Source organism: Chlamydotis macqueenii, chromosome 11 (assembly GCF_036417535.1).
Source record: "Chlamydotis macqueenii isolate bChlMac1 chromosome 11, bChlMac1.mat, whole genome shotgun sequence".
Lineage (NCBI taxonomy): Eukaryota > Metazoa > Chordata > Aves > Otidiformes > Otididae > Chlamydotis > Chlamydotis macqueenii.
This window is the reverse complement of record NC_141566.1, coordinates 17,203,068-17,215,299: the sequence shown is the minus strand read 5'-3', so window position 1 is coordinate 17,215,299 and position 12,232 is coordinate 17,203,068. Positions and strand designations below refer to the sequence as shown.

Below are 12,232 nucleotides of genomic sequence, written 5' to 3'. Positions count from 1 at the left end.
TACTGCTAGACAAGTAGCTACTCTATTCATGATATAAAGGTAAGGATGACATTTTTCTTGGAAGATATCCAAAAGATGTAAAAATAAATAATAATAATAAAAGAAATTACACTGAGTTACAGTACACTGCATTTGGAAGCACTAAAACTTAGGCAAGTGTAGCAATACCAGGCAGCAGAGAGGGGGTTGATACTTGTTTCTGACAGGTCTAACTTGTTTCTCTGCTGATGTGATTGCCTTTGTGGATGGGGTAAAACAATAGACGATGTATTTCATGATAATGATGCCTTCAATTAAGTAATATTTTCAGAACTAATATAGGAAAACATGGTCTAGAGAAAACTAATAAGTTCAGTTTCCTAATCTTGGAAAGGAAGAGGATTGAAAACTTCTCTTTAACATTTTCCATGTGGTAGTTTTAAACAGATTCTCCATTCAGTCCTTATAGCAGCAAGTCCAACTGAGTAATCTCATTATTCCCAGGCATTATCTTGGAATTTGATAATATTTAAATGAGGATTTTAAATCCCCATTTCACTCTGGAAACCAGGCGTAGTTTGTGATTTTGACTATCGCAGTACTTAAGATGTGAATCTAACCCAGACATTGAAAAGCTCTTGTAAACCAGTAGACTTTATTACTGGCTTTAAGTGACTCCCTTTGGCAAGATTAAGTCTAAAAGGGGCCCTTCCAAAGAAGATGCTTACAGCCTAGAGATGCTTACATTTGCACTTAACATATTTCGAAAAAGCTGTCATGCTTAGAAGGAATCTGACTTCTCTCTGAAATCTCTACGACGGTGCTCCATATAGTCTTAGCTTCATCATTCTGTTTGTTCATCTACCACATTAAGATAATTTGATAATTTGAAACCATATTTGTCTTAATTGTGATTTCAGATTGATCGCTGCGTTATTGCATCTTCAATTAGCTTGCTGATGTTGTAGTAAATTAGAGCTCATTCACTTCTTTAAGTTCGTATTTGCTTGCTTATCACGTTTCGGAAAATCCAAAGCAAGCTAATAGAATTGGATTATCCTGTCAAAGTATAATATGGAGCATGAAGGAGAAGGTATAAGAAACCTCAAGAAAAAAATTTCGGATCCCTTCAATGTTGGGTTTTTTTTACATTTATAATTTCTTTGGAGTATAATGCCACACAAGCTCTAGAACACTTTCTTCTGACAGTCCGTCAGCCCTGTCCTGAAGAAAGTATTCAAAATCTTTCAAACTCGGGCAGTTTTATTTTGTTACTTAAATACTTTATATCTGTATACACTGTGTGTAGTTGTGTTTAGTTCTCACAGCCTCTGTTAAAATTTGTTGAGAATTTCTAACCAGAAACACATCCAAGACCTGAGGTTTAAAAAAAAGATTTTTTTTTTTTCTACTGGATTTAGGTTTTTGTAGGGAGAGATGTTACAGATTTACCTTAGAAAGTGAATTTTTGTTAAAGAATTTAAAGGGTTGTGCTTGCATGATTATGCAAGACTTCATCTGTCAACCTATTGATTTGTCTTTTCCTTGTTCCAGAAAGATCACTTTTTGACCAAAACAATAGTTTGGCTGCTGTGGACCTTGGTTCCTCTGCTCAGATTGTACCCAAAAAAGCTAACGTTGGTTTTGCTGGGTGTTTTTAATTTTTTTTTTTTTTTTGGTAATGAAAATAGTACAGTGTTGTTAGTGTATCAGTATATATTTCAGCTCTCTGTCTATTTCAGGAATAACCTGAATTAGGCATGCATGTTTATTCTGATGTCCAAATATTGCTTTAAAGGAGTTATTGAAACAATCCCAAATCTGTCCATTTGAGGAATATTTAGTAATTATTCAAACATACATTGTTAATGCAGATGCAGTGTAATTTTTCATCGGTAGCCTTAAACTTGATTCAATAGAAGCGAAAACCTCTTCTACCTTACACTGCTAGAAAATTGTAAGTGTTTTTGCAACACAGCTGATATAGCCAGCAGGAAAACCCTTTTCTATACCTGACTTACCACAGCAGCTACACTTGCCAAAAGTCTGATGGCATGCCAAAGAGATTTCATGTCTGATGTAATGGCCCTGATTCATGAACCATGGGCCAGTATCCCAAACATAATCTTTTCTACTTACTGTTTCACGCCCACCCATCAGGAAATTCAATTTGTCTGCTGTTGTTTAATACCAGCTCATTGCATCTCCTTTCCATTATTTCCATAAGGAAAACAATGTATTTGAATGTGTTCTCCTCCAGGGAATACTCATGAAAGATCTTTCTTTTGCATGTAAACTGATTGCTCAGTCTGCTGTATTTTAACTCTCTTTATTTCTGTAGTGTAACTTCCAGTTAACCTGAGTTTGTTCTTCTCAATGAATTACAACTGAAAAAGTTTTTTTTTTTTATTTTTATTTTTTATTTTTCTCAAACTTCAGTTCACATGTTTTGCAGTTGCAAGGCAAATTTTGGGAGAGCCTGAGGGACCACAGGCAGCCTTCATTATCAGTGCATGACCGCTTTGTAGCCAACTGCATCTTTAATAACCAAGGAGACTTGTGCATTACAGTTTGTTTGCTTTCTTCTTGCTTTTAATAATTTACCTTGGAGAGTCTATTTACAACCATGTTGGTGTGTGAATATCTGTTTATCTGTCAAAACTTAAGATATGTAGAGAATGCAAGAGATACATTAATTTTTTATTTGCTTCTTAAGGAAGCCAAGCTATAAACTGTCAGTCCTGAGCTCAAGAGTCTTACTTCAGTGAATCCTAATAAACACAAGAGGAACATCAAGCTATGTGCCCTTTCAACTAACTCCCTTAACGGGAGATAATATTCCTTGCTGCGTGTGTTTCTCTGCTAGGAAAGACAATAATTTTGTTTTGTTTTGTTTTTTTTAAAAAAAAAAGGAAAAGAAAACAAAACACTCAAACTTCTTCTTACTTCTAATTTGCAGTTGAATTAGCAGAACTGCATGCTGTTGTGCACTGACCCAAAATACAGAGGATCATGAATAGCACATCAAAAAAGGGGGTTATATACATAAAAATATTTCTGTCTGTTGAGATTCACTTGAAAATTATTTCAGTTTTTGCATGCTCTTACATGTTTTGAAAAGACAGTATCTAGATGAATACTTATAAAAACGTTTTGTGAAGCTGTTGGGAAGGCTTTTATTCTTAGCTATGGATTGCTTCTTGTTTTGTGACATTTGTCTGACTTGTAACTTATATTAATTTCTTTTTATCCTTTAATTTGTGAATAAATACAGTTCTGTAGTGAATACCTATGAACACTAGTATGTACTTTGTAACTGTTGAGCTACATTGCAGTAACAAAACCGCTGATGATTTTTTTTTCTCTTTTAAAAGGCTAAGAATGCCAATTACAGAGCTTACTTTATTTTCGGCGTTCAAACTGATCTTTACCTTTTAGTGATTAGGTAATGTAGTCTGCAAACCTACAGAGAAAAGGTATCGCTGACATGCCATACTTAAAAATAATGTGATTACCCAAACTAGCACTGTTCTTTATTAAAAGAAGTCCAGTGATACTCAGGAGTGTGGAAGAGACCAGGTATAGAGGAGTATAAAAGTATGCTAAAGAAAAGAGAGGTGAAAGCATGAAATGGTGTCCAGATTTCTTTTAACTTAAGGCTTAACTTGAGATTGGTGGGGCCCAAATAACACAGTGGTAAGGCAGGGGCAGGATCACGTCACCTCTGTATTAGAAATTGGTCGGCTCGTCCACAGTCTGGAGATCTAGAAAGTGAGGAAATAGTAAATAATGAGGTAAACAAAGGCACCAAGAGAGAAAAATAACCCTTTACAGTAAAACTGTAGAAAAATAAAGGATTGATACAGTAATTCAGCAAATGCTGTAGAAACCACTATATATCTGAATTAAAATCCTCTTTACCGTTATTTACAGTCATCTTCAATCAGCTTTGAAAAACCACGATCAAACTTGTTAGCAGTATTAATTCAAATATAAAATGTTTATAAATACAGATGAATATACATTTATTTTGCTTTCAGCACATTAACTTTAAAACATCTGGAAGTATGTTCTGAAATTACTTATTTCAGGCTTTCATCCAGCTCTGACTAAACGTACAGTGTAAATGATGTAACATATGAAATGGTGAAGACGCAGACTGCCTGATGGAGAGTAGTAACAAATACTTTTTCTCTCTGTTGTTACGAAAATGCTTCTGAAGCTGTATGCGTGCAGTGGACTGCATTGGGCTGTTAGCTCCCAGACGGCCAATCTTGGAGCCCCCGAGGTGCGCTGGCGTGACGCCCTGCTGCGGTTTCTCTCTCCTGCCTTGCAGAGTGCCCAGTCTGACCACTGCAGAAAGTGCTGGATGTTAATGGCCATTTGCTGCGGCCTGTGCCTGTTTTAGTAACAGGTTGTTTGGAAAAAGCTCTGGTAGTTCAGCTTAGCACTTAGTGGCTTTTTACTTGCTGTCCCCAAGTCTTCCTTTATAGTGTCTGGAGAGAAACTGTATGTGAAGATACTCTAAAAGCATTTACATTCTGGAAGAAAATAAAATAGTAGGCAATGTGCATTTTGAAGAAGTAATGGAGGGGAAAACTGGTCTCTGTGCTTCCCATGCTGCGTGTGCTGGAATGGTGGGATTTGCTTATTTTTGTTTGAATGTACATACGCATGTGTATGAAGGGATGGTGTAGGTAGATTAAGGTAGGTGCTCTCAGGCAGTTATCAGTATTTTGTTCTCTTCCTGTACTTCAGGAAGACTAAACCTTTATTTTGAAAGGCTTTTGTTTGAATCATCATTGGTAGCCAGAATATTTTATGAACTGCACTCTGTTTTCAAATAATCTCTCTTCAGCTAGCACTTGTAGAGTCTGGCTCAAAGTGAATTTCCAGATACAATAACTTTAGAACTTGTTTAGTTCAGTCTACTGTAGTCTTCCTATTAGAAAATGTGACAGAATCTATGATCTAATCATAGTATGTCAATGGCTAGTGGGCTACTAGTTCAGCCATGACATTTCTTATTTGCTTTCTCTCATAAAATCGTGGGCATTTACTTTCATTACAGCCTGTGAAGTTGCAGTAAAATGAAATCTCTGTCAAGTGTGATTGAATGTGCAGAGACAGAACTGTCCAAAACAAAAAGGATAAAACATTGATTTTCTCCCTTAATTCTCTTGTCTCTTTTCTGAAAGAAAAGGTGTTTCTCAGTGCAGTTGGTTACGTGATGGTACAGCAAATGTGGTTCTTGGTCCAATTTTCCAGTGCATCTACAAGTAACATCGCTGGTAACTGTGGTATCCAGCTTCTCTGCAAAACAGGATCAGCTAGGAAAGAAGGGGCTGTATGCAGTATTTTACCTCAGTAAACTTTTGAAATGGCATATGCACACTAAAATATGCTTTCTCTTGTTTGAGTGGTGGTTTTGTATGTGGAGGCCTTTGGGAGAACTGAGCTACCTCAAAGTTATATAATTTATCTAAATCTTAACACTTAAAGGTGTTTTAGATAGGATTTTATTTTGGAAGTGACAGTCATTGTCTGTAGTTCCTCCTGAGCATGTACACAGCGAGGCGAACAGTTATCTTTATTTAGAAACATTTGAAATGTCATTTCTGAGGAATGTATTGGATTGTGTAATACAAGTCTGCCCCAAATCTCTTAAAGGAATTTTATTTGTGGAATAATAACTGATATATTGGCGTGGGTATTTATAAAGACATCCACAAAGAAATGTTTTTCTTTGTTTGTATTTGTGATTATATATGATTTTCTTAGTTTTAAAGGCATGATTAAATTGCCTAGGGAATAACGTAAACTTGGACATGAAAACAATTTATTTCTCTTCCTGTGCTTAGTAAATATTGACTATTCAACTTTTTAAGCTGAAACACCGTTAATTAGCACATGCTGTGTTAATTTTGGTCATTTTTGGATCCAGTATTTTCTTTACTGTTATTACTGTTTGTTGGATATAATGAGTTGGAACTCCCAACATCACCTGAAGGCTGGACTTAGAGTACTTGTTGGTAGAGGATGTTAGTAAACTGTGAGTTGGAGAGGAAAGGGAGCAATAAATTTGTAGCTGTTGTGAATATAAATAAGAAAAATATCCCTAACATTCATCATGTCTGCCTATGACATTAGGTGAAATTCCGTCATGATGGATTTCAAGTGAATTTCTTCATGATAAATGAATCTTAGGAAAGGCGAAACTAAGGAGAAATATAGGATTGTGGGGAACAGCTTCAGGGAATTCAAATATTTCTCTTTTTTGAGAAAGCAGGCAATGTAATAGGAGTGATGAAGGTATTTGGGCAGTGGGTTTACCTGTTTGTAGCAGGGGCCTGCAGAGGCCTCTGTGGGGAGCGGGTGGGGCTGCCCCGTGCCGGTTCTGGATGGTTCTGCAACAGCCCCCCCACAGGGCACAGCCCAGCCCAGCAGCGAAGCTCGTTGTGCCTGTGTAAAAACCTGTTGAAGAAAGGGCAAAATGTTGCACGACAATGAGGAGTGAGGGAGGAAACGTGTGAGAAATAGCCCTGTGAGCAGCAGGGCCAGAGAACAGGGAGAGGAGGAGGTGCTCCAAGTGCTGGAGCAGGGGTTCCCCTGCAGCCCGTGGAGGAGAGCTGCTCTGGAGCAGGTTTCTCAGTAAGGACTCTGGCCTGCAAGGAGGAACCCCAGTGAGCAGGTGACAAGCGTGAGGAGGAAGGAGTGGCAGAGAGGAACTGTTACAGACTGACTGTAACCCGCCATTCTCCCCATCCCTGTGGGTCGCTCAGGGTGTGGGGAGTGCATAGAGGAGATGGGAATGGAGCAGTGAAGTTGAGAAGAAGTGGGAGGGGGTTGATGTGTTTTCTTTTTTATCTTTATTTCTCATAATCAAACTTTAATGGGCGGTAAATTAAATTAATCTTCCCCGAGTGTTTTGCCCACCGACAGTAACTGGTGAGCGATCTCCCTGTCTTCATCTCAGCCCATGAGCTTCTCATCTTGTTGTCTCCCCATCCATTGAGGAGAGTGAGTGGGAGCCTGGCTGCGTGGGTGCCTGGTAGCCAGTCAGGGTCAACCCACCACGCCAAGAAATCAAGATTAACCTCCTTTGGCAGAGGAGAATATTTTCTAGACTGGATGGAGGCGAGATTGTGGGAAGTGGTTGCTAATTGTTTTGGGGGGCTTTTTTAATCCGAGAATGTTCTATTACATTTATAGTTTTTAGTTTGGTAGTTTGTGTAACTTGTTGACTCAGAGACTTTAGATTTGGAGTCTTAACCTATATACTCAACTGTTTTCCATTACTTTTGACGTGTTTTGTGTGTTGATGGAATCTAGACTGCTTTGAATATTTAAACAAAAATATTTGAGGAACTGCAGCTTAAATTTTAGTAACTGAGTTTCAGTTACTCGTAACTGAAGTCCGTTATAGAGGGAATTCGGCTTCATCCCCACTGAGCCATCCTAACGGCAAGATACAAGTTTTAGCTGAGCTTACAGTTTTAATAGAAGAAAAAAAAAAAAAGTGTTGCTGCTGAAAAATTAGGAACTTTTTAATTCACTGTAAATGCGAAGCTATTTCAATTTTCATTCTTCTGATTACCTAATAATGCTAGTGTGTACAAATAGTATGCTAAGTTATTTTCCCTCTGAATTCTGAAGATGCTTGAAGTATTGGGTCCCAGTCCCTGTTTTCCTCCCCCTGCATTGAACATAACCTTGTTTGCACAGACACTGTATTTATCTTTGTTTTTCTTCCTAGTTTTCCTCAGTCCATGTTCATTTTGTCTAATGCAGGAGGCGTTAAAAGAAAACAACAAAAGAAGAGAAATGGAGGAGAAAACAAAGAGAGCCAAATTGGCAAAGGAGAAGGCTGAACGAGAGAAACTGGAGCGACAGAAGAAGAAGCAGCAGTTGATTGATATGAACAAAGGTAAGGCATCATTTTTAGTTGAGAGATTTGTTAGAAGAAAGAGAAAGTAAGGAGTAACAAACTGAAGGCTGTTCCTGATCAGTATGACGAATACTTGCTGTCTGTTTTGAAAGCTGAAAAAAAAGGTTAACTTTTTAGTGAAAATTCTGTTTTGTTTTAGCCTACCTGAATGTGTAATTCTACGTCTGCCACTTAATATGTGTGATGTGCCTTTCAAGGCGTTTTGTTGTGAATTATTGGCTTGTTATCATTTGTAGCAGTTAGTTAATTGATTTTTTTAATAGGAATTTACTTCCAGAAAGAAGTATCTTACTTGCTTTGTTGTTAATTTCATTCTGTAAACATCTCTATAATCAAGGTAGTGTGGCAATTAACATCTTTCTTTTTGGTCTTGGAGGCCCTATGTTATCATGGATGATCTCCCAACAGTCCTATTAGGAGCTGGAAAATCTGATTTAGTTTGGAGCCTGAGTACAGAGTGACATTTCAGCATGATAAAAAGCAATGTGTTGAGCTTATCAGCTGTGAGAATATTGTATTTTGCATGAAGCCATCCTAAGAGAGAGGAAGGTAGCAAAGCGGAAGGTGTCAGGTGGTCCTGACATTGATCCTGTGCAGATTTCCAGAAGGTTGTAAAATACAGGCTTTGTTCTTACCTCTTTGACTCCAGAAGGCAAGTAGAGGTGGTAAAACTGTACATTCAATTGTGCAAGGGGTTATCTGAGACTATAATTTTTTGTTCAGTTTCCCTGAGTTTTTTGTAATCTGCTCATCTGTTAATAGGGGTGAGTTTAGAAGTAACGCTGTCTTTCAAGGACATATATACAACATCTGTGAAGTCAGTTTATACAAGGATGAAAAATGCTGGAAAAATACTAGATCAGGCAAACAGACCCCCTCCAACATTTAAGAGGATGACTGTGGAGATGAACACAGAGCTGTGAAAAGACAAGATACTGGTCAGAATTTCCATCACGGATGGCTCAGTAAGGCAGAAATGTTGTCTCTTAATACTTATGGTACCATTTAGTGTCGTGTATATTTAGAACACCCGTAATTCTGGTTTATCAGTAAATTTCCCATCATGAGTGAAAATCTGTGACTTGTACGTGGACAGCCAGCGCTCAAGGGCTGTTAGCCAGCCAGCCTCCCCTTCCTGTCTGGCAACCACGTTTCTCTAGAACCTGCAGTTACACTTTTATCAACATATCTTACAAATATATCGTCTAGTTAAGTATTACTTTGTCAGGCTGAATCATATTTACAATGATTTCAGCAGATTGTGCTGTTTTATCTTTATTGATATATGCATACAAGTATCCCAACTTTGTTCTTTTGTTCTGCTCAGAAATTTCATAGTTTACATTTGGTAAAAATGGGCAACCCAAATATAAATCTCCAAAACGAAAGTAATGGACAAAGAACAAGTTTTAATTACAAGTTAAAACTTTCTTCTGTGATCACTTTATAGTACTATTAATTATATTTAAAGAAATCATAAATCAGATTTGTAATTGTACTTGTTGATTGTGATAAATTGTTTTTCCCAATACTTCATTCTTTGCATTCGGAGGAATTTTAAAAAGGAATTTATATTCATGTACTTCAATTTGAATACTATGATAGAAAACAAATTATTTATGTGAGAATCTTTTAAAAATTCTCATGTGTTTGTTTACATCGCTTTGCCACAAAGCCTCAGAGTTTTGCTGTTTTATTTGATTAGTTTCTTTTGTTTTGTAAGTGACTTCCCTAAGGGCTGGTTTGCAGGGTTTCTGCAGTGGTACCACAAATGCTGTTATTTTTGGCCTTACTTGAAGTGGCACTTCAAGGCACTGCATGGACTATGCCATAGCATAAGTTTTACCGAACAACCCTGTTGTTTTGTAGAGATGACAAATTTCATACAATATAAAGATTCTTCTAATAATTTCAGTCTAACGATAAACAAAATACAAAATTCAAATACACATGATGCCTAAATACGTTTTCTGTATTTTATGAAGTTAAGCTTATGGAGATATCTAATGAGACCTTTATAATAAGTTTTTTTTCAGCATTTGGCTAATCTTTCTTTAATATCTGTCACCTGATAAAAAAACCCTGTCCTTTGTGATATGGACAGGCACTTTTCTGTGAGTGGGATGAGAACAACCTAAATATCTTCACCTTCCCCTCTACCAGTGTGCTTGAAGACATACTAAGAGAGGTTAGTTTAAACTGCCACTTAAGACAATTTAAGCTACCATGTTTTATTAGCTGTTGAAAAGTATGGGAAGCCCTCTTAGGTACTATTGTCAGTGAATCAGTCTATGTTTAAGGGCTGCAGTTAACAGTTCGAAATTACACTGTCTTAAATCGCTGCAGCTCAGTCAGTGAGAGTGTACCTGTCTACATCTGTTAATTTTTTAAGTAGCTGAGGAGCAGACCATGCTTGGCAGTAACACCGATGCCTCAGTATCCTGGTAGCATTTTGCTTTTCTTCGTGAAAGACTTTTCCTATCAACAGATATAACTAAAGTTTAATTTTGCATTATATTTCTTTTTTACTGAAACTGGAAATATATCAATAACCGTACGAGGCCAATTGCACCGAACCTGCCATTGCAATAACTAACATTTCTAAACCAGTGACACAATGTTAGTTTAATACATCTAAAATGTTTTTTCCAATATTTAAATATATTGATGTAACCGTTTCCCATATTACAACTCTGTTGCTGTGGTAGGAGGTGCGGGGATAGCTCCGTCCCCACTGGATTCCACAACATTGATTTTCAATTAATTGTTTTTGCCAAGTAACTGTTTTTTTCTCTTGATACATCTACTTCTGTATGCTCATTGCTGTTTTATATAAATAGTTTGCAAATTTGTCTAAGTGAATGTGACATAGAAGACTTAGAGGAAGGAGGCAGATGTCCTCTCGAGCTGTCTTTTTGACAAGGTGATTTTCACCTGAAGGGTGTTTTAACCTAACTCTCTTTCAGTTATTTCTCTAACTGTATCTTTAAGAACAAAATTTTACCGCATTGCTACAGCCTTTCAGGTCAGAGCAGTTACTTTTTCAAACCTTTTAGTGTCTAGTATAAAGATGAATGTAAAAATATAGAAAAAGCTCTCAACTCCATATGAATTTTGTAGTGATTTACACTGGACAGCATCACACAAACTTAAGTAATATACTAAATTCTGCATCTTATATCTAATTAAATATATAGTCATTAAGTAATTATATGTAGTAATTAACTAATATACTTAGTTCTAAATCTTAAAACACATCCACATTTCTAAAAATGTAACTTTTTTTTTTGTGCAAAACGGAAACTGGGATGATGGGTAAAAAGAAATAACAAATACCTTCTAAAATAAAAAATTACAGTAGGAATAAAATTGAAAAATAATACAGTAAAAATACAGTAGTGTATTATTTTTTGTAAATAAACACAGTAATTCAGAAAGGTTAAGTTATCCTAAGTTAAACAAAAATAAGTGAGACTAAGATCTTTTGAGCCTACTTTTATCTTGAAGTCAGTTCTGTTAGAAGTTGTTTCTTCAGTTGTAGTCAAAGGATTTGGCGTTATTTGGGATAAAATTGTTGGTACGAATGAGCTGGTTTGGAGAGAAAAAGCTGTGTAATGGCTTGAGTCAAAGCCAACTTCTGTGACTTTCTATAAAAGCAGTACGGTGCACAAGGCAGTACGCAGTACTGAACTTGGGAAACACCTCTCTAGTTCTGTAGGAAAAGGGCTTGACAGTCCCTTCTCTTCTTTAGCGTTCACTAGCTCTGTGGAAAGAGAGCGTTCTTTATAGCTGTTTTCCAGCAGTGTTTCTTGTTTTTTGAGGACTGTAGCAGACTGCACTATGATACGTTTATACATAGTCTTTCATGACTTGCATCTGATTTAACATCACAAAATTCTTGCGGCGCTGCTTCGATGTGCCTATCTGAAGAAGAGAGAGAAAGAAAGAAATGAAGTCAGCTTTCTAGGAGCTGAAAAGCGTATAACAGCAATTCTGATGCAAATGTTATTTAATCAGAAACAGTTTTGCTCTTCATTATATCTGATTACTATGGCAATTAAAATCACCTTTTAACTACTAGTATTAGGATAAAAGATAGAATGAGCTTCCTCAGTCCCAATTAGTATTGAATTAATTGTTTTGGAGACATATTAACATTCTTCCCAGTGCAGATGAAGATACTGGAAATGAAGTTCTGTGCTAGTGGTTGATGGATATTCCTGCTTTCCCTTTTCAAGTACTCTTATGTAAGAACTCATGTGCTATTTATTCAAACGGGCATGTGCTGGTATCAGCAATAATTCG

General features: G+C 36.8%; 1 protein-coding gene across 1 annotated transcript in view; it reads left to right on the top strand.

The window, feature by feature from the left end:
* The window catches only part of DIAPH2 (diaphanous related formin 2), a 239,813-nt gene that overhangs the window by 152,748 nt on the left and 74,833 nt on the right, over positions 1-12,232 (top strand). The window contains exon 26 of the mRNA XM_086756069.1: positions 7,771-7,906. Within this exon, the coding sequence (XP_086612195.1) occupies positions 7,771-7,906 (136 nt within the window). The remainder of the gene's footprint in view (positions 1-7,770; positions 7,907-12,232) is intronic.